At 38.9% G+C, this 22,981-nt stretch overlaps 1 protein-coding gene across 2 annotated transcripts; it reads left to right on the top strand.

The window, feature by feature from the left end:
- Positions 1–478: 478 nt before the first annotated feature.
- On the top strand, positions 479–21,668 carry RLIM (ring finger protein, LIM domain interacting). Of its 2 annotated transcripts, none has more exons than XM_027607654.1 (4): positions 479–670; positions 16,830–17,022; positions 17,910–17,993; positions 19,283–21,668. In XM_027607654.1, exons 2-4 carry the CDS (start codon positions 16,854–16,856, stop codon positions 20,905–20,907), a joined length of 1,878 nt encoding a protein of 625 aa, XP_027463455.1. In that variant the 5' UTR covers positions 479–670; positions 16,830–16,853; the 3' UTR covers positions 20,908–21,668. The 2 variants fall into 2 exon arrangements, with proteins under 2 accessions (XP_027463455.1, XP_027463456.1); XM_027607655.1 differs by lacking the exon at positions 479–670 and adding an exon at positions 2,485–2,547.
- The last annotated feature ends 1,313 nt before the right edge of the window (positions 21,669–22,981 follow it).

A 22,981-nucleotide genomic window follows, 5' to 3' on the forward strand; every position in this document is an offset into this window, starting at 1 on the left:
TCCGCTGTATTCTCAACATCTACAACAATGCTTGACATACAGTTGGCACTCAATAAATGTATGTTGAATATAAGGTAAGATGCTGTACAAACTAGTCTGACCTAATTGTGTGATCGACGTCAGGTTGGACTAATATCGCATTTCGCGCTCTCTGAGAAAGGCTTCAAGCAGTCAGAAGGTGACATTCTTCAGTTTTTAAAACCGGTAAAGCTCAGGTTCCCACAGTCCTCAGAACGCGAATTTCTCGCCACAATTCAAAATGGCGGAGGAGGGTGGGGCCTGTCACATGGTGGGCGTCACAGCAGCTCTCCTTTTCCAGACCGCGGCCCGCCTTGCCGCGTCGTCGGCCGCCCCCTTCTTCCTCCCGCCGAGCCTTTTCGAGGAATCGCCTGGGATTGGCTAATAGGCTGGGAGTGGGGCTGCGGAGCCGGGACGCGGCATCATCACTTCCTGTTGTGGGCAGTCGTTTCCTGTCGCTGCTTGGTAACAATGGGGAAGATAATGGCTGCCTGAGCAACGTCTCCGAGCAGGCGCTGGGCTAGAGGCGGGTCTCAACCAGCGACTCATCGGAGGCGGGCTTGAGAGCAGCGGCAGGGGAGGCGCGCAGGAGCCTCGGCGGCGGCGGCGGCGGCGGCCGAACCGACAGAGTCGGACCCGACACTAAAACCGAGTAAGTGAAGCCTTGGGAAATCCTCTTGAGAAATGGATGGAGAGCGAGGGGAAGACAGCGGAGCCGCGGCTGCCGTGTTCTCTCAAAATGGCCTGAATGTCGCGTCGTGGCGGACGCTCAGCACCGCCTCCGGACCCCAGGCGCTGATTGCTGCGGGGGGCTCCGTGGCGTAGTCGCCGCTGCCATTTTAGTTGGGTGTATAGTCACAGTCTCTTGAAGAAGGGGAAGGAGGTGGGTAGTACTTCCTCTCCGTGGCGGTGCGAGCTAAAGCCGGGGCCCTCCACAGCCTTAAGAATTTGGGGGAGGCGATTTTTGAGTGTTGGCCTCAGGCGTGAGAATCTTTGATCGTCTCAGGTTTTTCTCTTTGGTTCTCTGGAGGCTTCCCTCGTCTCCCCACCCCCCTTTGGTATGGCGGGCTTGGGTTTGGGAAAAGGGGAAAAAAAATCAGGCTGCTCTAAGTCAGATGCTGGGAACTCTTGGGCCTTTAGATTTCCCAGGATTTGCAAAACCCCATTTTGAGCCCTTCTCCTGGGCACTATCAATTAGGCGCCCCCTGGGGCCACGATGACATCTTCCCTGAGGATCTGGGGCAACTGTGGTTTACTCCCTTACTCGAATAACCCTGGCATATCCTTTGCCAGATATCACTGCAGGGATCCCCCGAAAAGGCAGGGAAAAGCCGTTGCGTGTTTGTTGTTTTTTCCCTGGGTAAGGGTGGGAATTGGGCCAAATGATTTTCAACTTAATTTCGGTTCAATCCGGCAACAACCCAACCCCTCCCCCCTCAAAAAGAAAAGCCTAAGGGTCTCGGCTTCTGCGGGCGGTACCTGCCACGTACGCCGTAGCTTTAGTAACTAGTATTAACCGGTTGGGCTTCTGCTTCCTGAATACTCAGTCCCTTTTTGCCTTATGCTGATTAATTTCAAGATGGAGGAGACAGCCACGTTCCTTCCCTAGACAGTTTCCCCATACTTAATTCCACAGGTTAGTCCGGGAATCTGAGGCCTAGCAATCTTGTTATTTAGGTCATTCTTTTCGTTTGGGGGCAAGAGGAAGCGTTTATATCAGGTTGTCATCCACCATTTGCAAGGTCCCACAATAATTTTTTGGTGCAAATGAAGAGCCCGCATTTCCTGAATCAGAATTAACCGCAGTCGCTTTGGATGATTGAAGGGAGGAAGAAATAAACGTACTACTAGTCGTTTCTATTACTAGAATCATTTATTTGATTCTTCGTGATTAAAGACAAAATTACTCATATCATCCTATCAGGTACATTATGTCCATCCTGGATGACTCGAGACCAGGCAGGCACAATTATAGCCCCCCAAAAATCAGTTTCTAGATTATAAAAATGAAGTACCCAGGAAGACCAATCCAAATACTTTTTAAACTATGATTTTAGGAGACTGTTAAACTGAAAAATGTTTCATTCTTTAGCCTAAACGTCCTGATGATCGTTCATACTTTAGTTCCTGCCATAGGCTACTATAATGTGCCAAATAAGTCCTTGAAAGTAACTATCAGAATCTGAAAATATTACTGGTCTGTTAAGGAAAGGCCTATTTTAAGCAAGCTTATATTAAAAGGTAGGTTGGCTTTCAGCCTTTAAAGGAAATCTTATATCTAACACAAGATTCCTGGTTTCCTCTGACCTCCATCTCCCCAAATATCCTAATAGTAATATTAAATTAGGTTGGGTTATGGGGTGTGTAACTTAAAATATATAGGATTTTTTTTTAGGATGTGTCTATTTCATAGAAAATGTATATCTTATGAAAGAGGAAGAATAATGGATTCTTTTTTTTTCTAGAGCAGAGAGTGAAGAAAACTAAAATCCAGTTTATTGTATTACAATACTATGTCATAACAGTCAGGTAATTTATTTCTTGTTGCGTCTCATGATTTTTGTGTAGAATGCATGTTTAAAAATATTTATTCTGTTTTGCAGGCCCTGTAATTGGATGGGCTTATTTGATATATGTTTGTTGGTGTTGGGCATTCTTCATGATGAGAATGGGTATTTTTTATTGGGAATTCAAAGGGTAGTGTGCCTGAATAGCTGGAACTCCGCTACCGTTTTATCTGTGAGTCTTCCTCTTAAAATAATGTCTGAAGTTTACCAGTACCCGTATAAGACAGAAAGAACAAAATGGAAATTTGCTGCCTTAAATCATTGTTGGGGTGGGATGGGTCTAAATAAATAGCATTTAAATGTTCATTGCGTAACTAAATGAAATATCAGTAGAATATCTTACAGGAATATAATCCTACATTATTTTGTGTGGTGTTCATTTTTTTTCCTTCAAGATCCAAAAAGTCATAATTGATATGTAATACTCTGATATTAACTCCTTTCATCATCATCATTGTTAAGGTAACCACATAAGTTATTGTCTTAGCCAGGATGCTTTTAAGAGCAAAAGGGACATTATTAATAATTATGCCTGGACAACAGGTGCAAACCAGGACTGCCCCAGGCAAACTGGGATGGAGTTAGTTAGCCTAAATTCATAACTAACTTGTATTGAATGCTTAATGTGCTTTGTCCTGTGCTTCACTTGCATGACTTTGTAATCCTCACAGCAAAGCCTCATGAGGATATTAACTATTTTACAGAGTTAACTGAGACTCAAAAGAGGTTAAGCAATTTGTCCTCAATTAAATAGCTAATAAGTGGTAGAGCCCCCATTTTAACCCAGGTCTCTCTGATCCTGAAGTCACTAAACTTTTATGCCTCTAGACTTAATTGCTCTCTAATTAGATTGCAGATGGAAAAAAAAATAAAGGTTGTAGTAAAAAAAAATCTACAGGTTATGTCATATCAAAAACTTTTGTTCCCACTTACAGAGAATCTGGTTTATGATGCAAATGAGACTTTTTTAGTAATTACTCTCTTCCCTTTTTTATGGCATGGCTTCTGTTTCAGCTATTACTGCTTGTGATATAATTTGATACACTTAATTTAAAATCAGAAATGGTTTTAAGAAATAGCTTAGTGAAGCGATATTTAGAAATGTTAGGTTGGTTGGATATATTCTTTCAGGTTAGTGAACATCGATTTCAAAAAGTATCAGTTTACATAATCCCTTGACATTCTGATAGCCAGTGTAAGAAAGCAATATTACTTCCATGTCTATTTTTTCCTTCATTATTTTTTCCCACCCTTGAATATGGAAATTTCCCAGATAATCAAACAGTTCATTTTTCCTGTCATCAATTGAGATGTTTTTTAATATGAAAATCTTGGCAGTTTTGAATAATTCAGGAATATGTTTATGAACTTGTGGTTTTGTTTCTGAAGTATATAGTTGATCTTTTTGTTGTAGATTTTCTGACCCAAGACTTTCAATTTCATTAGTCATAATTGTACCTACATACATGTGAGACAAATATCTATAGACAGTTTGTGGTGTGTATGTAGATTTGTGGACTTTGTGCAGTAATTTCACAACTATAGATTGGGCTACTATTATAACGTTTGCATGGTGATGAACATGATACTTTATGGGGGGGAGATATTTGTGTTCAATGTTTTAAACTTTCTTTAGAATGAAAAATGGTCTCTTTCCTCTTACTCTCCACTTAACTGTAGGGAAAAAGAAGTTAACTCTTAACTACAATTTTCATCTTTTTTATTGACCAAAGTTCCTGTTAGTGTCAGTTACATCTAAGGTGACTGTATTAATTTATCCAAGCAAGAACGTTTTTGAGAATGAAAGAGGGCCGTATTAATAATTACTGTGGGATAACAGGTGTAGATTGCTACTCTTCTGGACAAACGGGACATATGGTCACTTTTGTCATCATTGTAGGATGTAGGATCACTGGTTCAGGAAGCACAGTTGTCAGCATGTGTGGTTCTGTAACACAAAATTGTTTTCCTCAAATAACAAGTCATTTGTGTAGATAATATTTTCTTTTTTGGTCAAGGGATTTTAATTTTAAAACTTTGCTTCACTTATTAAGAAGTTAATTTTTGATGGAAAGCTCATGTTCTTAAATTAAGATAGTGCCTTATCGAATAACACCAAAATTGCTGGTAATCAGTGATTTTACATTAATAACAACACGTGAACATTCTGGGTTTTTGAGTCATTTTTTGACTTGTTGGGAATAATGAGAAGGCACAATTGAGTTTGTGTGGATAAGACCAAATTCTAATTTAGTAACGTAGCTCAATAATAAAAACATGAAATGGGTAATCGAAGATTAAATTTACTGTCTAAAAGTACTTGAGTGAATAGAAATGTCATCATAATGGTTTCCTTTTTTAACTACCTTATTCCTGTGAACTGGCAGCATTTGGTTTGATCTCTGTCCTCTGATTTGTTGACGTTCTTATTAATAGTCTTTCTATTTAACTGTTTTAGAGGATTGTGATAGAACTGTTCGTGAGCTGCAAGGCAGTAGACTTCCTGCCAAGAGATTAGACACATGAGGGACGTTTCTGAATCCTTTTTTTTCTGCTGTACTTTTCAAGTGGTAATGATAGAAGAATATAAACGAGGCTAAAGTAACACTGCCATGCAATAATATTTTATAATTTTGCATTGCTGCGATAATATCAACAGTGGTAGAAGTCTTGGTACCATCCTCTGACAGGCCAATATTGGAAATAATCAACAAATTGTGTGGATGGTGACAGGTATCATGCAGTAGGTAAAGGCATTGAAACTTCAACCCTGTCCTGTTTTTAGAGAGGGATGCTTTATATTTGTTTTGAAAAAGGTAAGATAGTCAAAAAAAATGGAGATAGAAGTGCGTAAGTGAAATGGTAGTGAGAAAAGCACAGCTTTTTAAGCTTGCATCCTATTCTTTAGTTTTATTTTTATTACCGTAATGTGACCTGGGTTATATTTTATTCATAGTCACAGATTCATAGAACTGGGAGGTACCTTATGGATGGTTTTAATCCAGTGCCCTTAATATTGATAAAGATCCTGAGGCACAAGAGGTTACATGAATTGACCAAATTTACATAGCTGGTTAATGTTACAGCCAAGACTAGAACCCAGTATCTCCTATTTTTTCCTTTTCACAGAACTAAATTCCATCCCTTTTACTGATAGGATTAAAAAAAGTGATTTGGTTGTTAATCATCTTTTATTTGTCTGTTATAAATGCTGTAAAATTTTAATTAAACATTTTGTGTATGAAGAATTCTCAACACTTTTGGTGACTACATACACAATGGTACTTTATACCCTGACCTCAAATTTAGTGGTTCTTTGTGGTTTGACTTTTCTAAAAACTGCATGAAGTATTTTTCATTTTGGCAGTGGTATTACTGAACTATTTTCTTTATTGACAAGGATCACATGTCATTAGTTTTCATTTATTCTCTGAGGTTCTTCATGAAGCTCTGTTGCAAACAGAATGATGTTCTTTTTCAGTATGACACATTTTTATCTTGATACTATGATTTTTTTTAAGTGGCATGTTCTGCTTTAGAACACTATTGAGTTTGGAGCTTGTATGAACACAAAAGATGAAGATGCTCAGGATACTTTGGTAGTTAGTTGATATTAGGTTACCTTGATTCCTTCCTCTCACTATACCTTTTGTTTTTAACAGATTATTTATTCCAGACTTAATAGATGTGGCTTATTTTTAAATTGATATTCACACAGACATTTGAATTTCAGGATTTAGTTTGAAGTCTTTTGTTTAACAGTATATTTTGGTGCCATAAGTCTCCTTCATTGGGTACTGTGATGCGGTATGTCTATTGAATATAATATGTGTGTACTTAGCACCAGGTCTCCAGACCCATTTGTACCGAACGATATGGTTTTTTTTTTTAAGATTTTTATTTATTTGTCAGAGAGGAAGAGAGCGCAAACCCGGGGAGCGGCAGGCAGAGGGAGAAGCAGGCTCCCCGCTGAGCAAGGAGCCGATGCGGGTCTCTATCCCAGGACCCTGCAATCATAACCTGAGCTGAGGGCAGCGGCTTAACCGGCTGAGCCACCCAGGTGTCCCCTGAATGATATGTTTTAAGTGACTTTTCACCCTAATATAACAAAATTACATTTTTTAAAGTTTGGAGTACATGGCTGAGGAGAATTAATGAAATACTTTTAACGGTGGTCAGAAACATAGTAAAGCTGCATAACTTCTAATAGATGATAATGACTATAGAAGAAATGGAGATCACTAACCGTGCTTTCAAATTTTCAAGGTGAATAAAATCTGTTTTAAATTCCCTGATTACAGAATAAACCTCAGGTTTGGTTTTCTTGCTGGCTTGTCCTCCCAGAGTTGAATTTACCTGCCACAGTCACATATTCATTGACCAAACGAGTAGTTTTTGAAATGACTGGGCAAAATTTCTAATTTGGCTGCTCATTTCCAGGAATGGATTTGGATATATTGGCACACAGTACTCTGAAAGAAGGTTAATAAAATATGCTATTTTTTGTTTGTAAAACAAAAATACTAAAACTTGACTTACTTAAAAATAAGTTTATACTGCTTATAAAAGGGGTTTTGTTGTTTTGGAAGTTTTCATACCCAGAGTGGACATGGTATAAAAAGCTCATAGTGAGGTTGAATACTTTAGACATGCCTATTGGGATTGAAGGAATGTGTTTTAAAGTCTATAGTTCTGGGATATTATTGGGAGACAGTTGTTCATTTGTGAAAAGTTGACTGGATTTAGAATTAGGAGACCTGGATTTAATTACTGGCTCTTTCCACTTACTAGCCACATGGCCTTTGGTAAATCACTTTCTCTTTCTATACTTCTTTAGGTGCAAAATAGAGGTGATACTCTTCTACTTCCTGGGATTATTGTGAGGATTAAATGAAATATAAGTGGAAGGGCTGTGTAAATACATGGTGGTGGGTATTGTTTATAACTAGGGAGAGACTTAAGTGATTTAACAATTACGTATTCTCTTAGATTGTTTTATTGGTAAGCTTTTTATAGAAATATTTAAGTTTAAAAGTGGGGGCTGATGCTAATCATATACTTAATCCAAAATTTCTGACTTATGCACATGAGTATTATACCTGAGAGTAAGATAACTGAGGAGATTGAAGATTCTCTTTTTTTATGATGATAGAAGGAGCCCAGGAGTGTGGGAGGATCCTTCTTTCCTTTTACTAGGTAAACTGGAAGTGTATTGCAGTGTCCACCATAGAGTAGACTCTAGAGACCCATTTTGGTAACATAATTCTTTATTAAAATTTGACACCAAAATGGAGAGAGCTCTGTATTTGATCATTTGAATTATGGTGTCCTGGCATCTTTGGCATGCTTTAGCCATTAAAATGTTCATTCTTCACTCACCAGTGGTGATATTACATCTACCAGGGGCGGAACTTGTGATTTAAATTTACTATATTTTTCATTTTGTGCCACTTAGGTAGTAAAGGGACTGCTTAAAATAAGACCAACTTTGTGTGTGGGGGTCGGGAGGTTGGGGGTTGTCTGTGTGTAAGATTATTTTACAAGGTGTTTGAGGGCATTGCTTATATTCAGGATTTCCTTTTTTTTCCCCAAAAAATGTAATTACTTCTAGTCCAGGGGAACTCTGCAGGTGTTACAGCCATAACTCAACCGTTAAATGTCCTCAAAGGGTAAAGGTGTCTTGTCAGTGCTGAAATCTCTTGACCCCCATTCCCAGCCTAGGGGAAATGCAGAGTAAGACAGAAAGGAGGCAAATGTAGGGGAGCAAATCAGATTTTTTTCTCCCTGTTCCCTAATCAACTACAAAAAAAAAACTGCTTTAAAAAAAAAAGATTTTATTTATTTATTTGACAGAGAGAGTGAGCAAGCAGGGGGAGCGGCAGGTAGGCAGAGGCAGAGGGAGAAGCAGGCTTCCCGCGGAGCAGGGAGCCCGATGCAGGGCTCCATCCCAGGATCCTGGCATCATGACCTGAGCCAAAGGCAGGCACTTAGCTGACTGAGCCACCCAGGCATCCCAACAAACTGCTTTTTTAATGGAAACCTATACCTTAGCAAAAATATCGTGTGTTCTGTTTATTGAAGCCTTGCTGGTCTGGTTGCAGTTTTGAAATAAAAAAAGTGTGTTGCAGGGATGTCGTGGGGAAATTATTTTCCTTGATTTTCTCTGGTATATGTATGAGAGGGGGCAAGGATAGCAGGATGTGATTGTGGAAGTAATAGTGATTTGGACAATCCTGTGTTGCTTTGTGAGTGTGTCTCATTAAAATGTTGAATTTAAAGATAAAATTAAACGAGGATAAAAATTCTTCTTGCATGGAATCCACTAACCCCTCAGGTCACCGGGCAAGAGCTATTTAGGGTCCAACAGTCCCTAAAATCACAGTGTCAGTAGGGTTTTGAATAGAGGTATAGTGTTTTAGCTCTAATTAGCATGAGGAAATGACAGAAATTCTAAAAGGTCAAGAATGAATCTTGAACACTGGTGAGCATAGGAAAGAATCATCTATTCCATGTGTATTTATAGAGTATTCAACATTATTTTATTTTTGGAAAACAGAGGACGTAGAAGTCATGGGTTTATAGAGTGTGAACAATATATTGGGAACACCTTGAAATTCTTCCCGTATGTGCGATTTCTCTACCTTAAAATTTTTTTCAAATTGCACTGTCCAGTGGGGTAGCCACTAAGCACATGTGGCTACCTGACACTTGAAATGTCACTGGTGTAACTGTGGAACTGAACCTTTAATTTTCTTTAATTTTAACCAAGTTAAATAAAAAGTGAAGCAGTGTATATTTTCTCATTAAACACAACCTTGTTGTTTTGATAGGACTACATTTTACTTTAACCATTGAAAATTTTGTATCCAACTTGAGATGTGCCATGAATATAAAATACCACATTTCAAAGACTCACTATTTAAAAAGAAGAATGTAAAACATCTCTAGTTTTTTTTTATATTGATAACATGTTGAAATGATACTTTGGTTATGTTGGGTAAATAAGATTCATATTATTTCAAAAATATAAAAGACCACATAAGGCACAAGGTGCCACTCTTAGTGGCATAAACACTGTGTGAAGAGATGAAAAAATTGCTAGCTGAGCTAGTAATAGCTTCTTAGGAGGTAAGATTTCATTGAACCTTAAAGGGTGAGTGAAATGGGGAGAGACTGAGAAAGGGCTGAGGGAACAGGGTTGGTAGAAGTGTGAAGGTAGTAAAATACAAGGTGTGTTGGAGGGCGGGGATGGAACAACTTAAGTGGATTGGTCTTATCAAAGTGTTAAAACAAAATTGTGGCGCTGGAATATGTACCTTCATAGGACCCTAGGCCCAGAATAGAAAACCAAGAGACTTTCCCATCCTTAATGACATTTTAGTCCAAAGGGTCTTTTGAAGTCGGTCTGTTCAAACTCCTACCTAATAAGGAATCTTCACTTAATATCCAGCCTGTGCTTGAATATTTCCAGAGAATGGGTAGCTTGCTTGCTTCAGGAGGCTGGTGGCATCTCCACTTTTGGACAATTTAATCGTTAGACCATTGGATTAAGAGAATTATCTGCTTCCATAGTTCTTCAACTAGTGGCCCTAGTTTGATTCTGTGGTTCTGCTTTCTTTCATGCTATAACTCTAAATATTTGACATTGGTAATCATGCCCAGTATTAGTCTTGTCTTCAGGCTAGACATATCCAGGTAATTCAGCGTTTCCTTTGTGGTGTTCCTGGCTTATCATCTTGGTCACTCTAGAGCTGAACAACAGGTTGCAGTGGGTCTGTTACTACTTTTATTTGAGCACTGTGGTCTGTGAAAGCAATATGGGACTCTGTTAGGTTCCTTAGCTAGGTCAAACGAGCTTTTTATTGAGTTTTTGTTAATTAAAAACTTTCAGGTCTTCGTGTGAACTGCTTTTGTCACATGAGTAGGTTTTCCCCCTACTCTGTACTCTTAATGTGGGTTATTTTAGCTTGATAGTTCTTCATAAAGTGTTCAGGAAAGCACATTTACCATCGTTTTTGTTGATTTCAGCTCATCCTCACAATCCACTGAGAATTCAGAGTATTATTTGTCATATGCATACATCTTCATTACTAACTCCCAGCTTTGAATTGCTTAGATTTGGTTAGCATGTTTTTGACATGGCTTTTTTTTAAATGCTAAAGACAGGATTGTTTGCAGGTTAACATTGCTCTATAACCTTTGAGGATGGTATTTGACAGCTGTGAATCTGTTAAACTGTATTGTCTTCAAGCTCTTTGCTACCCAGACTGTGATTCTAGGATCAGCAGCCCTTGGAGGCTTATTTAAAATGCAGGTTCTCAGGCCCCATCCCAAATCTACTGAATCAGAATCTGCATTTTAACAAGATTTCCAGTTGATTCGTTTGTATGCTGAAGTTAGAGAAGCACTGATCTAACCTCCATTTCTCTGTGATGCTAAGGATGTAAAATCTCCTCACACTCTACAGAAATCAAGCCAGACTAGTCAGCAGTGTTTTCCTCACATGTACCTATCGAAGAGGTTCTCAACCCTAACTGCACAATAGAATTATCTGTGGAATTTTTTAAAAATACTGCTGTCTGGCCAACCCCAGAGAAAGTTTTCCAGGTGATTCTAATGTGCAAGCCAAGGTTGAGAACCATCCCTAGGTCAAGCAAATGGGGTTAATTTGGCAGTGAACCCCACTTCTGGTGAACACATTTACTTCTACATGTTTGCAATATGTCTGATAGTCTATTGCAGAATCCCCCCTAGGTTTTTTTTTTTTTTTAAGATTTTATTTGACAGAGACACAGCGAGAGAGGGAACAAGCAGGGGGGAGTGGGAGAGGGAGTGTGGGAGAGGGGAAGCAGGCTTCCCGCTGAGCAGGGAGCCCGATGCGGGGCTCCATCCCAGGACCCTGGGATCATGACCTGAGCTGAAGGCAGACGACTGAGCCACCCAGGCGTTTCGCCCCCCCCCCCAGGTTTATTGTCAGATTTTGCTGTGCTACAGTTTATAGACCACTTTTATTTGAAGATTTGGTCAATTCTAAAATCTAGTCTTTTTAGCATCTCTCCTGTTCTCTGTGATTTTTCAAAGATTATCATTAGAAGTTTTGCAGTTTGGGGTCTTGATTCTCTCTTTGAGAAGTTTGTTTTTCCACTGTTTCCAGTTAGGAGGTGAATTCCTCGTTGAATAAAATAGAAACAAAACAGAAGTTGAGTGCCTCTACTTTTCTTCTCCTGTTCATATACCAGTTTCCCCACCCACTCAATACAGGACCCCTTTCTTGTTTCAGATTATGTTTTTCTTTTTTTTTCTTTCTTTTCTTTTATTATTATTATGTTTTTCAAAGCCATTTTTAAAATCTCCCATATTTTTGCAAGTTTCTGTTCCACATGGGCTTTAACCTCCCTGACACTGTTAAGACTTTGTGCCGTTCTTAAAACAGTACTTGGTGTGTGTGTTTTCTATTATCTTTGGTTCATGTTCTTCAAATGTCAGAACTTATCAGACATTTTTGTCTTCTTTGAAGATTTATGTTTTGAAAGCCTTTCAACCCTATGGAATTGTACTTTTTTATAAATTATTTTGGGGGCACCTGGGTGGCTCAGTTGGTTAAGTGTCTGACTTGATTTTGGCTCAGGTCATGATCTCAGGGTAGTGAGACTGAGCCCTGCATCAGCCTGCTTAAGATTCTTTCTCTCCCTCTCCCCCCCCCACAGATGCTCTCTCTCTCTCTAAAAAAAAAAATTATAAATTATTTTTAGAACCATTTACTGATCCTTCACAAGTGGACTTTGTCCTAACTTTCATGTTGTTAACTTTCAAAATATTAAGTTCTTAAGAACATTAGTGAATGTTACTGGTGGTTTTATTTGGTTTGAAGAATTATGGCTGAAGTATATTTTTCCTTTGAGCTTTTCTGTATTGTTTTAAGTTAGCTGCTTACTGTTCCCAATACCAAATTGTATTCCTTAGCTACATATGGAAAAATTTGGCTTCCTTCTGTTTTTTTTTTTTCATTGCCTGGCCTATATAACTTTAAGCTGTTGATTTCCAATCTTGTTAAGGTTTCAAGTTATAAAAAACCAGACAGGTAGAGAAGCCTCTTTGTTTTTCTTTTTTCACTATCTGAAAGAGGGTTTGTTTTTATTTTTCCCTTTAGTATTGAATTATGAACATCCAGATACTTTATATGTTATGTGTGGGATTAAATCTTAGTATACCAATATAGATTACCTCTTCCACAAATCAGATTTTCGTATTTTCATGGACTTAACTTTTATTTTTTCAGTGTGCACTTAAGGGCAACTTGGGGTTGGAAGGAAAAGAACTAGAGGCTGAAAGTTTTTGTTTGGAGTCTTGTTTTAGATTGCTTACTATGTTGTTGATCATTGGAATGGTTAATTGAGATTAATAGAAAAGCCAGGTGGTAATTTGTTCTTTTGCTATGCTGATCAGAAAGCAAAATTGAGCATATTACATAGTTATTTAGATATAAAGAGAAGCCCAAATTTCTACAAAGTTTTTCTTGATAAAACTCAAAATGTTATAATAATAATGGATTGGTGTTTTTGTAATAGAGGTCGAATAACGAGAAGAATGGCATTCTCTTTTGGAGGGATAACATTTTGCTTAATCGGGCTAAAGATATTCCTCATCAAAGTTATTTGCAGATGTTTCTCTACTGTTACTGACTTGAAATGAGATTTTCCATATTTCATTTTTGATAATGTCTTTCACACATACAGGTACAAGAAAACCTTGGAGATATTGCAGGTTCAATTCCAGACTAACGTCATAAAGCAAATACTGCAACAAAACAAGTCAAATGAGTTTTTTGGTTTCCCAGTGCATATAAAAGTTTTGTTGATACTGTACTGTAGTCTGTTAAGTGTGCAATAGCATTATGCCTAAGAAACAACACATAGCTTAATTTAAAAAATGCCTTATTGCTAAAAAGTGCTAACCATCATCTGAGCTTTCAGCAAGTCATAATCTTTGCTGGTAGAGATTCTTGGCACGACATTGGCTGCAGCTTCAGCATCAGCACTTGCTGCTTCACCTTGCACTTTTGTGTTACGGAGATGACTTTTTTCCTTAAACTTCATGAAGCAGCCTTCAAAGTTCTCTTGTGCAGCCTCCTTACCTCTCTCAGCCTTCATAGAATTGAGGAGAGTTAAACGGTGTTGCTCTGCATTAGGCTTTGGCTTACGGGAATGGTGGAGCTGGCTTGATCTTCTATCCAGACGACTAAAACTGTCTCCATATCAGCAATAAGGCTGCTGAACTCTCTTATCATTCATGTATTCACTGGAGTGAATTTTAATTTTAATTTCCTTCAAGAACTTTTCCTTTGCATCCACAGTTGGGCTCTTTGGCCCAAGAGGCCTAGCTTTTGGCTTACCGTGGCTTTTGATATGGCTTCTGACATGGCTTCCTCACTAAGCTTAATCATTTCTAGCTTTTGATTTAAAGTGAGAGAGATGTGTGACTTTTCCTTTCATTTGTACACGTAGAGGCCATTGTAGGTTTATTAATTGGCCTAATTTCTTTTTTTTTAAAGATTTTATTTATTTATTTGAGAGAGAGAGAGGGCACATGAGAGGGGGGAGGGTCAGAAGGCGAAGCAGGCTCCCTGCTGGCGGGAGCCTGATGGGACTCGATCCAGGGACTCCAGGATCATGACCTGAGCCGAAGGCAGTCGCTTAACCAACTGAGCCACCCAGGCCTAATTTCAAGATTGTGTCTCAGGGGAGAGGGAAGCCCAAGAAAAGGGGGGGGGGGGGGACAGGTGGTCAGTGGAGCAGTCAAAACACATACATTTATCTGCTAAGTTTGCCGGCCTGTATGGGCGTGGTGCACAGCACCCCAAAACAATTCCAACATCAAAGATCCCTGATCACAGATCACCTTAACAAATACAATAATGATGAAAAGTTTCAAATATTGCAAGAATTACCAAAATGTGAGGCAGAGATAGGAAGTGAGCTAATGCTGCTAGAAAAATAGCACCAGCAGACTTGATCCATGCAGGGTTGTCACAGACCTTTCAATTCATTAAAAAACACAGTATCTGGGGTGCCTGGGTAGCTCGGTCGTTAGGCGTCTGCCTTCGACTCAGGTCATGGTCCAAGGGTCCTGGGATCGAGCCCCGCATCTGGCTCCCTGCTCCGCGGGGAGCCTGCTTCTCCCTCTCCCACTCCCCCTCCTTGTGTTCCCTCTCTCACTGTGTCTCTCTCTGTCAAATGGGTAAATAAAATCTAAGGAAAAAAAAAACCGTATCTGCGAAGCGCAACAAGACATGGTATGCCTATATTGCTGTCTAATCAATCCACAAGCGTAAATTAATGAAGCATATTTATCCCTTAGAGAAGGCATTTACAGAATTCATTTGATATTTACCTTTTAGCATATCATTACACAGCAGAGTTACCACTTTGAATTGAAGGTTAGGTGGAAGCGCCTTAGATGGACAGTTGAATGGATTTTGAAATAAGGAAATTTTCTTTGCAGTGAGGTCCAAAAAATGCTTCTGGAACTGTGATTTGTCCTTAGAAAATAAATCTGCTACAAATTTACATGGGAACGGAGCTTTCGTTTCTTTGGTAGCATAAGAAGTGCATGAAGCAGCTTGCCTGACACTGTGATTCCAGTGTTAGTTGTTGCTGAAATGATTTTCCTGCAGGGTAAGTTTTGCATGTAGGCGCTGTTAACAAGTAGTAGGGCAAATTAGGATATTCAGCTTCTTTTTCTGACAAAAATTCAGAGAACTGGTGATGGTTAAGGCCACAGTAATGTTCACCATTAACACTACTGGTTTAGCGATATGATAAATTTAGATAGTTTCTACAGACTACCTGCTGATGAATAATACAAGGAATTACCCATAGACTTAAAACACTAACACTTTACATTTTCACAGTCTTCAGAAATTTGTCCAACTTGTCTTTTGCTGCTGTACACATACATTTAGCACCATTTCAGTTGTAGCACATCTTAGCAGATTCCACTTCAAACTGTGCTTAGTGTTTTCTCAACTTTTTTGAAATATCACCTGTAGTTGCTCCATGCAGACTATTCATAGAGGCTACCTCTGTAGTTACTCCAAACTTCTTGAGTAATCAACACTTGACTCCATGAATAAACAACTGGATAGTAATCACTTACATTTGTCGACTCATCAAGGCCCAAGAAAAACCACTGAAAATCATTTGCTGTCTCTTTTGTCAATTGGTTATGACATATTCCAATGTCCTCGAATTTTTGAGCAACTCTTCTCACCAAAGAGCTAATAATCTTAAACAACTTTCTCGGGACCCATTTCTTGAGCTTCTGCAATCAAGCACAGTTTAATTAACTCACCATCAATAATACAGCTTTTCTTGCTTAGCCAACAAATAAACCACCTGGAAACTTTGTGGTTGAAGCCTTGATTTTTATTCTTGTGAGAAAATATTTGGTGATGAGATATTTTGTTTTAAGTTTTCCAGTTTTTCAGACTTTAGCTTTATCTGTGAATTGGGAACTTGGTGATGAATGCTTGGTCTGATAGTATGAACGTGTATTTTCTTTTAGCACAGTTAAGTCGTGCCATTGCATAGTAAGTCTCAGTCTTCCATCTCACAGCAAAATAATCCATACCCTACTCTGCCTCTGAGGGTGACATTCAGAGTGCACTTTGACTTCATTTGACATGAGAACGCACTGGTCATTTCTTAAAATGTCGCGGTATGGTGATCTGCATGGCATTTGACACGCAGTCAGGTTACATCACTGCGATTCATAAGGCCCAGGTCGTCCCCAGTGCAAAGCAGCGATCGGGCCCCATTCGGTCTCTCACGTCTACTTGGCCTAGCCACAGCCAACATGTAAGTGAAGGTGTACGACTGTATTCCTGTAAAACTTAGTGAACACTGAAATTTGAATTTCACGTACTTTTCATACATCACAAGACATCATCTCCCTTTTGTAAACACAATCTTTAAAAAGTGTAAAAATCCTTCTTCGCTCTCAAGGAAAAAAATAGGCACCAGGGCTGATTTTGGCCCATCGGCCATAGTTAGGCTAATTCCTGACCTACTTTTTTCCTAATATATAACAGGGCCTTTTCAGGAGTTTTCTTTTATGAAATTTTATTCACATGAGGTCTTAAAATTCACTTCTTGACCTGCATTCTGGATTTTCACATAATTAAAACTGTTCTAGAGAACACGTGCTAACTTTGGTTTTCAAGATGGATCTCCTTTCTCTTTGTAGATAATTTTCCACTTGTTCATCAAGATGGAAAGCTCAGATTCTAACGATAAAGGAAGTGGTGATCAGTCTGCAGCACAGCGCAGAAGTCAGATGGACCGATTGGATCGGGAAGAAGCTTTCTATCAATTTGTAAATAACCTGAGTGAAGAAGATTATAGACTTATGAGGGATAACAATTTGCTAGGCACCCCAGGTATGCGATGTGTAAAGATTTAATGTAAATTGCTGGTCTTTTTTTTTATGTTTTAAAATCTATTTCTTCAGCTGTTATGAAGTATCATTTTAATACAGGGAGTACAGAATGACATTTATTGCTGTACTTAATTGCGTGGTTGTGTTCACTCCTACTTGGAATTATCCTATATCACAACTTTTAGTTATGATTTATATTATGAATTTAGAGTGAGCTGAATTGAAAAAGTGGAACTGAACAATATTTTTGTCTTTAGTTAGCTTTATTTAATTTACTAGAGATAAATCTAAGTGTGGAAGAGCTAATGAGAGAACGTTAGTTCCTAGGACAGACTTTTTTTTGTCATCTTTGATTCCTAGATCACGTTCCAGTTGTAGTCCTCCAAAGCTGTCCTTGGGTAAAATTGTCGGTTCAGAACTTTGTGCTTGGTTATTCTCTTTTGCCCATTTAGGTCCCATTTGATCCTAATTAAAATTCATTATCTCTGGTCCTCCTCATTTCTATTTAATTCTAACATTTGCGTTATTGTTTAAATTTTAAAAGGTAAGGTGTTAGTTAGCATGACTCTTCGAAGAGGGAGCGCATTTTGAGCCAACAGTACCAGACTTGAATCAGAATGCCCCAGTTGGTATTCTGGCCCTGCCAGTTATTAATACAGCAGTCTCACTTAGTTTCTTTGTTTTAAAATGCAGATAATATCTACCTCACAGAGTTACAGTTCAAAAGAATGAGAAATCGTATGCAAAAGCATTTAGTACACTGGAAAGAAACTTGCATCAATTGTAATGTCATGCCCCCAAAGAATGAATTTTACCCAGGTTCCTACTCTTTGGTTTTCATCTCCATTTTTATTTGTAATTTGGCACATATTTCTAAACTATTTTCAGGTGAAAGTACTGAGGAAGAGTTGCTGAGAAGACTACAGCAAATTAAAGAGGGCCCACCACCACAAAACTCAGATGAAAACAGAGGTATATTTTGCTTTGGGGGGGATGGGTAGAGGATGAAATAGATACGGAACTCCAGGAAAGGTCAGCCAAAGATTATCCAGAAACAGTGCTAAGGAACTGTTAACAGAAAGAGAACTGGCATTTTCTTGGTATTTGGTGAGAATGTCAACATGTTGTTTTTCTGCTTCACCTTTGGGTTTGTATTAATTGAGACATAGTGAGAAATGGCCTATTTAAATGTGCTGGGGTTTTTTTCTTGAGTTTGTACCTCCGTTGAAATTTCCTCCTACCTGCTGAATTATTTCTACCTTATAAACCTGTGCATTCTCCACCAGCAGAAAGGCTGTAGTCTCTAACCTGGTGGCTCTCAATGGGTTATATCCCCACCCCACCCCCACCCATGGGACATCGGCAGTGTCTGGAGACATTTTTGGTTGTTGTCACAGCTGGGGGTTTGCTACTAGTATCTAGTGGGTGGAGGCCAGGGATTCTGCCAAACATCCTAACATCCTGAAATTCATAACAGCACAGCCCCTACAACAAAGAATTACCTGGCTCAAAATGGAAATAGTGCCACTCTTGAGAAACCCTGCTTTTAATTTTAAGTAGGATTGTAGGGAATTTGACTAACATAAGAGGCTATATAATAACAGTTTGGTTCTTGAGCATGTCATTATATGTACCGTGCTAGGTTCAGACTATTCATTTTTGGTCTGGACTCCCAGTTTCATGTTAATTTAAAATCTTGGTAATATGAAGAAGTATTAAAATACTTTTGAATCAGTAAACCCTGTGTATATTTTTGCAATGGCTACAGCAGTCTTGTATTTTAAAAGTCCGGTATTATCAAAGGCACTTAAGTCAAGATCCTAGAGGAAATGTTGTAGACTAATGAAAATGTGACAAAAATGTGATTTGAACAAAAATACTAGCCCTGTACCCTAACTGGCATTTACTTTGTTTGATTAATGTTTTGACAGAGGCCTGAAAAAATGTCTTCTGACAGTCCATAGTGGTATCCTAGGCTCTGTATATGATGCAGTTCTGAAAATAGACTTCCTCCAGATTCCCTTTTAAAAAAACTTCCTCTAAATTTCCCTAGGATTAACTTGCTCTTTCAAAATGGAATTGAAACATTCCTGCCTTTACTTGCAAATCTATGCAGTATAGTTGACAAAAATCTGTAAATGTGAAATCTGTTCAGAATCTTTGTTCTTTTTTTCTAACACAGTTTCAGAGCACTATTACATGATTGTCCTAATTTTAGTAGTTCCTTTTTTTCCCCTCTCCCCTCCCTTTTTTAAAAACAGGTGGAGACTCTTCAGATGATGTGTCTAATGGTGACTCTATAATAGACTGGCTTAACTCTGTCAGACAAACTGGAAATACAACAAGAAGTGGGCAAAGAGGAAACCAATCTTGGAGAGCAGTGAGCCGGACTAATCCAAACAGTGGTGATTTCAGATTCAGTTTAGAGATCAATGTTAACCGTAATAATGGGAGCCAAAATTCAGAGAATGAAAATGAGCCATCTGCAAGACGTTCTGGTGGAGAAAATACAGACAACAACAGCCAAAGGCAAGTGGAAAATCCACGATCTGAATCAACATCTGCAAGGCCATCCAGATCAGAACGAAATTCAACGGAAGCATTAACGGGAGAAGTCGCACCTACCAGAGGTCAGAGAAGGGCAAGAAGCAGGAGCCCAGACCATCGGAGAACCCGCGCGAGAGCTGAAAGAAGTAGGTCACCTCTGCATCCGATGAGTGAAATTCCACGAAGATCTCATCATAGTATCTCATCTCAGACTTTCGAGCATCCTTTAGTAAATGAGACGGAGGGAAGTTCTAGAACCCGGCACCATGTGACATTGAGACAGCAAATAAGTGGACCCGATTTGCTGAGTAGAGGTCTTTTTGCAGCTTCTGGAACAAGAAATGCCTCACAAGGAGCAGGTTCTTCAGACACAACCAGCAGTGGTGAATCTACAGGATCAGGACAGAGACCTCCAACCATAGTCCTTGATCTTCAAGTAAGAAGAGTCCGTCCTGGAGAATACCGGCAGAGAGATAGCATAGCTAGCAGAACTCGGTCGAGGTCTCAGACGCCAAACAATACTGTCACTTATGAAAGTGAACGAGGAGGTTTTAGGCGTACGTTTTCACGTTCCGAACGGGCAGGTGTGAGAACCTATGTCAGTACCATCAGAATTCCGATTCGTAGAATCTTAAATACCGGTTTAAGTGAGACTACATCTGTTGCAATTCAGACCATGTTAAGGCAGATAATGACAGGTTTTGGTGAGTTAAGCTACTTTATGTACAGTGATAGTGATTCCGAGCCTAGTGGCTCAGTCTCGAGTCGAAATGTGGAAAGGGCAGAGTCACGGAATGGAAGAGGGAGTTCTGGTGGTGGTAGCAGTTCTGGTTCCAGTTCGAGTTCCAGTTCCAGTTCGAGTTCCAGTTCCAGTTCTAGTTCCAGTTCCAGTCCTAGTTCCAGTTCCAGTGGTGAAAGTTCAGAGACTAGCTCAGAGGTGTTTGAAGGCAGTAATGAAGGAAGCTCATCATCAGGCTCATCAGGTGCCAGACGAGAGGGTCGACACAGGGCCCCGGTAACCTTTGATGAAAGTGGCTCTTTGCCCTTCCTTAGTCTGGCTCAGTTTTTCCTCTTAAATGAGGATGATGATGACCAACCTAGAGGACTTACCAAAGAACAGATTGACAACTTGGCCATGAGAAGTTTTGGTGAAAACGATGCATTAAAAACCTGTAGTGTTTGCATTACAGAATATACAGAAGGCAACAAACTTCGTAAACTACCTTGTTCCCATGAGTACCATGTCCACTGCATCGATCGCTGGCTATCTGAGAATTCTACTTGTCCTATTTGTCGCAGAGCAGTCCTAGCTTCTGGTAACAGAGAAAGCGTTGTGTAATTAAGTTCTGAACTCTCAGCTACGTAGCTGGTATAGTGATGGGCAAACAGGAATCACTTGCTTTATGCCCACTTTTTGAGTGGTGCTTAAATGTAAAGTAGCAACCTGAATTGAGTCATTGCTTTCTGAGTGAATCATTGTCCTTTTTCCAATTTCTGTTCCAGAATAAAAGGAAATATTTAAAAAGCAATGTTTTAGGACATAAAAATCTGATTTCAGTACCAGTAATTGATATTACTGATGATTTGTCATATACGCTTATCAGTTTCTCCTTTGTTATCTTAAAAGATTTGCCTTAGCAATGGCTCTTTATCCGTTTCACGTTGATCTTTAACGTTTCCCATGCCATAGGAGAGAAGGGCAAAGGAAATTCCCAGTTTAGACTAAGTTACAGTACATGTTTCATAAGTGATTGCTTAAAGCTCTACCATTCCCAGTTCTTAGTTGGCACAAATTCAGCTACATGCTGAATATCATTTGTTCACCTTTCAGATGAGGTGATATTGGACGTCAGTGTAAATAACACTAAGGTTAGGATCTTCTAAGTGTATAACTGTCTCCTAAGCCCATCACTGTGGCACACTGTAGAGTGAGCTTATAGTTTAATTGAGATATTTATCTTGTGGAAATATTAAAAAAGCCTATGCTTGTGTAAGTGAAAAAAATCACATTCATTTGTTTAAAAATGTAAAGCTATTTTGTAGAGGCTCAGTACTTTTCCAATGCACTGTTGTATTAATGCATTAAAAATTGTAAAGTACCATGCTTAGAAATGAAAAAAACTGCTTTTTGTGAGCCAACATAGTAAAAAAAAAAAAAAACAAAAAAAAAACACACACCAAACAAAGTACAGAGCTGCTTTTGTAAGTGTGTAGATGTCAAGAGCAGAACATATCTAGTATTTAATGTATGTGAACAGCTACTGTGACATGCAAAGGAAAGGACAGAGTGCAGAATTGAACTGCATTGAAGATACCAATGGAAACTTGGTACTTTAACTTGGATTTAGGCAGGAAATGAAAGACGGGAGGAGTCAAGAAAACTGCTCTGAAGAATTTAAAATTTTTATGAAGACAGTAATCATACAGACGGGAACTGGTTTCATATGGTGAGGTCCTTGACACAGTATTCTGCTTGAGCTGATGAAGTAGATTAAATTTGGTAGAGTTTTGGTTAAAAACAAACAAACCACTACCACGTAGCACAAGTTACATCGATGTTTTCACAAGTCTGCTCCTCAGAAAAGGAAAAAAAAAGGTGGAGGAAAAAGACTATAAACCACTTTTAGCATAAGAATTGAAGTTGGTACAGATGTGTGTACTAATAGGAAAGTCTCAAATTTGCGTTATTTTCTAGATTTGTCATTTAAGGTACCAGTGCGCACTTGTTAATATTTCATTACCATCTAACACAGACCTAACATCTCGCATTTAAAGGCCAATTGAGGAACTAAGGGATGTTTATCCTTTGTTGAAAGTGAATCATGTTGGGTCATTGAGATTCAAATTTTAATGGTGCTGCCCATATTTGAAGATGAGGCTGCTGACTCACAATCTATGGGACACGCATTTTGTGTTGTTTCCTTAGTAATGAGATTAGGTTTGTGAACAACCCCAGTACTCTTGCTGAATTTCTCTTTTGAGGCCAGTTGGGGTTAGGATTAGTCTGACTGTGGAGGATTTGTTTGTTTATCTGGGAGAAGATAGTGTACCCAAATAGGAATTGAACACATCCTTGGTCTTTAAAGTGAAAACTACCCATGCATAGTCAGATACTCTATAAAATAAACAGGTCTGCTTCAGGAATTATCTGGCTACCTTAACTGTTACCAACTTAGCTGTAAAGGTTATTTCAAAGCTCATCCTTTCATATTTTCCTCTGGCTTTCATTCCTACCTAAGTATCAAGGAAATTAACTTGTAAATATGGTAGTTGTTTACTAAGGATATGTACTGCTCTTGCAAGGAAATAATGTCCAAACAAAGCTTCACTTATTTTTTTTAATATAAGCAGATTTCACTGTTTATGGCGCTTATGTAATACATTTTATCTTTTTAAAAAAAATTGTCCATGTA

The sequence above is a fragment of the Zalophus californianus genome, chromosome X, assembly GCF_009762305.2.
Source record: "Zalophus californianus isolate mZalCal1 chromosome X, mZalCal1.pri.v2, whole genome shotgun sequence".
In the NCBI taxonomy this organism is placed as follows: Eukaryota; Metazoa; Chordata; class Mammalia; order Carnivora; family Otariidae; genus Zalophus; species Zalophus californianus.

Bases quoted from the DNA above. Each gene is read 5' to 3' on its own strand.
- RLIM (XM_027607654.1), top strand. From the start codon at position 16,854: ATGGAAAGCTCAGATTCTAACGATAAAGGAAGTGGTGATCAGTCTGCA. The intron at 17,023-17,909 runs GTATGCGATGTG...AACTATTTTCAG, and splicing joins CAATTTGCTAGGCACCCCAG to GTGAAAGTACTGAGGAAGAG. The intron at 17,994-19,282 runs GTATATTTTGCT...TTTTAAAAACAG, and splicing joins AAACTCAGATGAAAACAGAG to GTGGAGACTCTTCAGATGAT.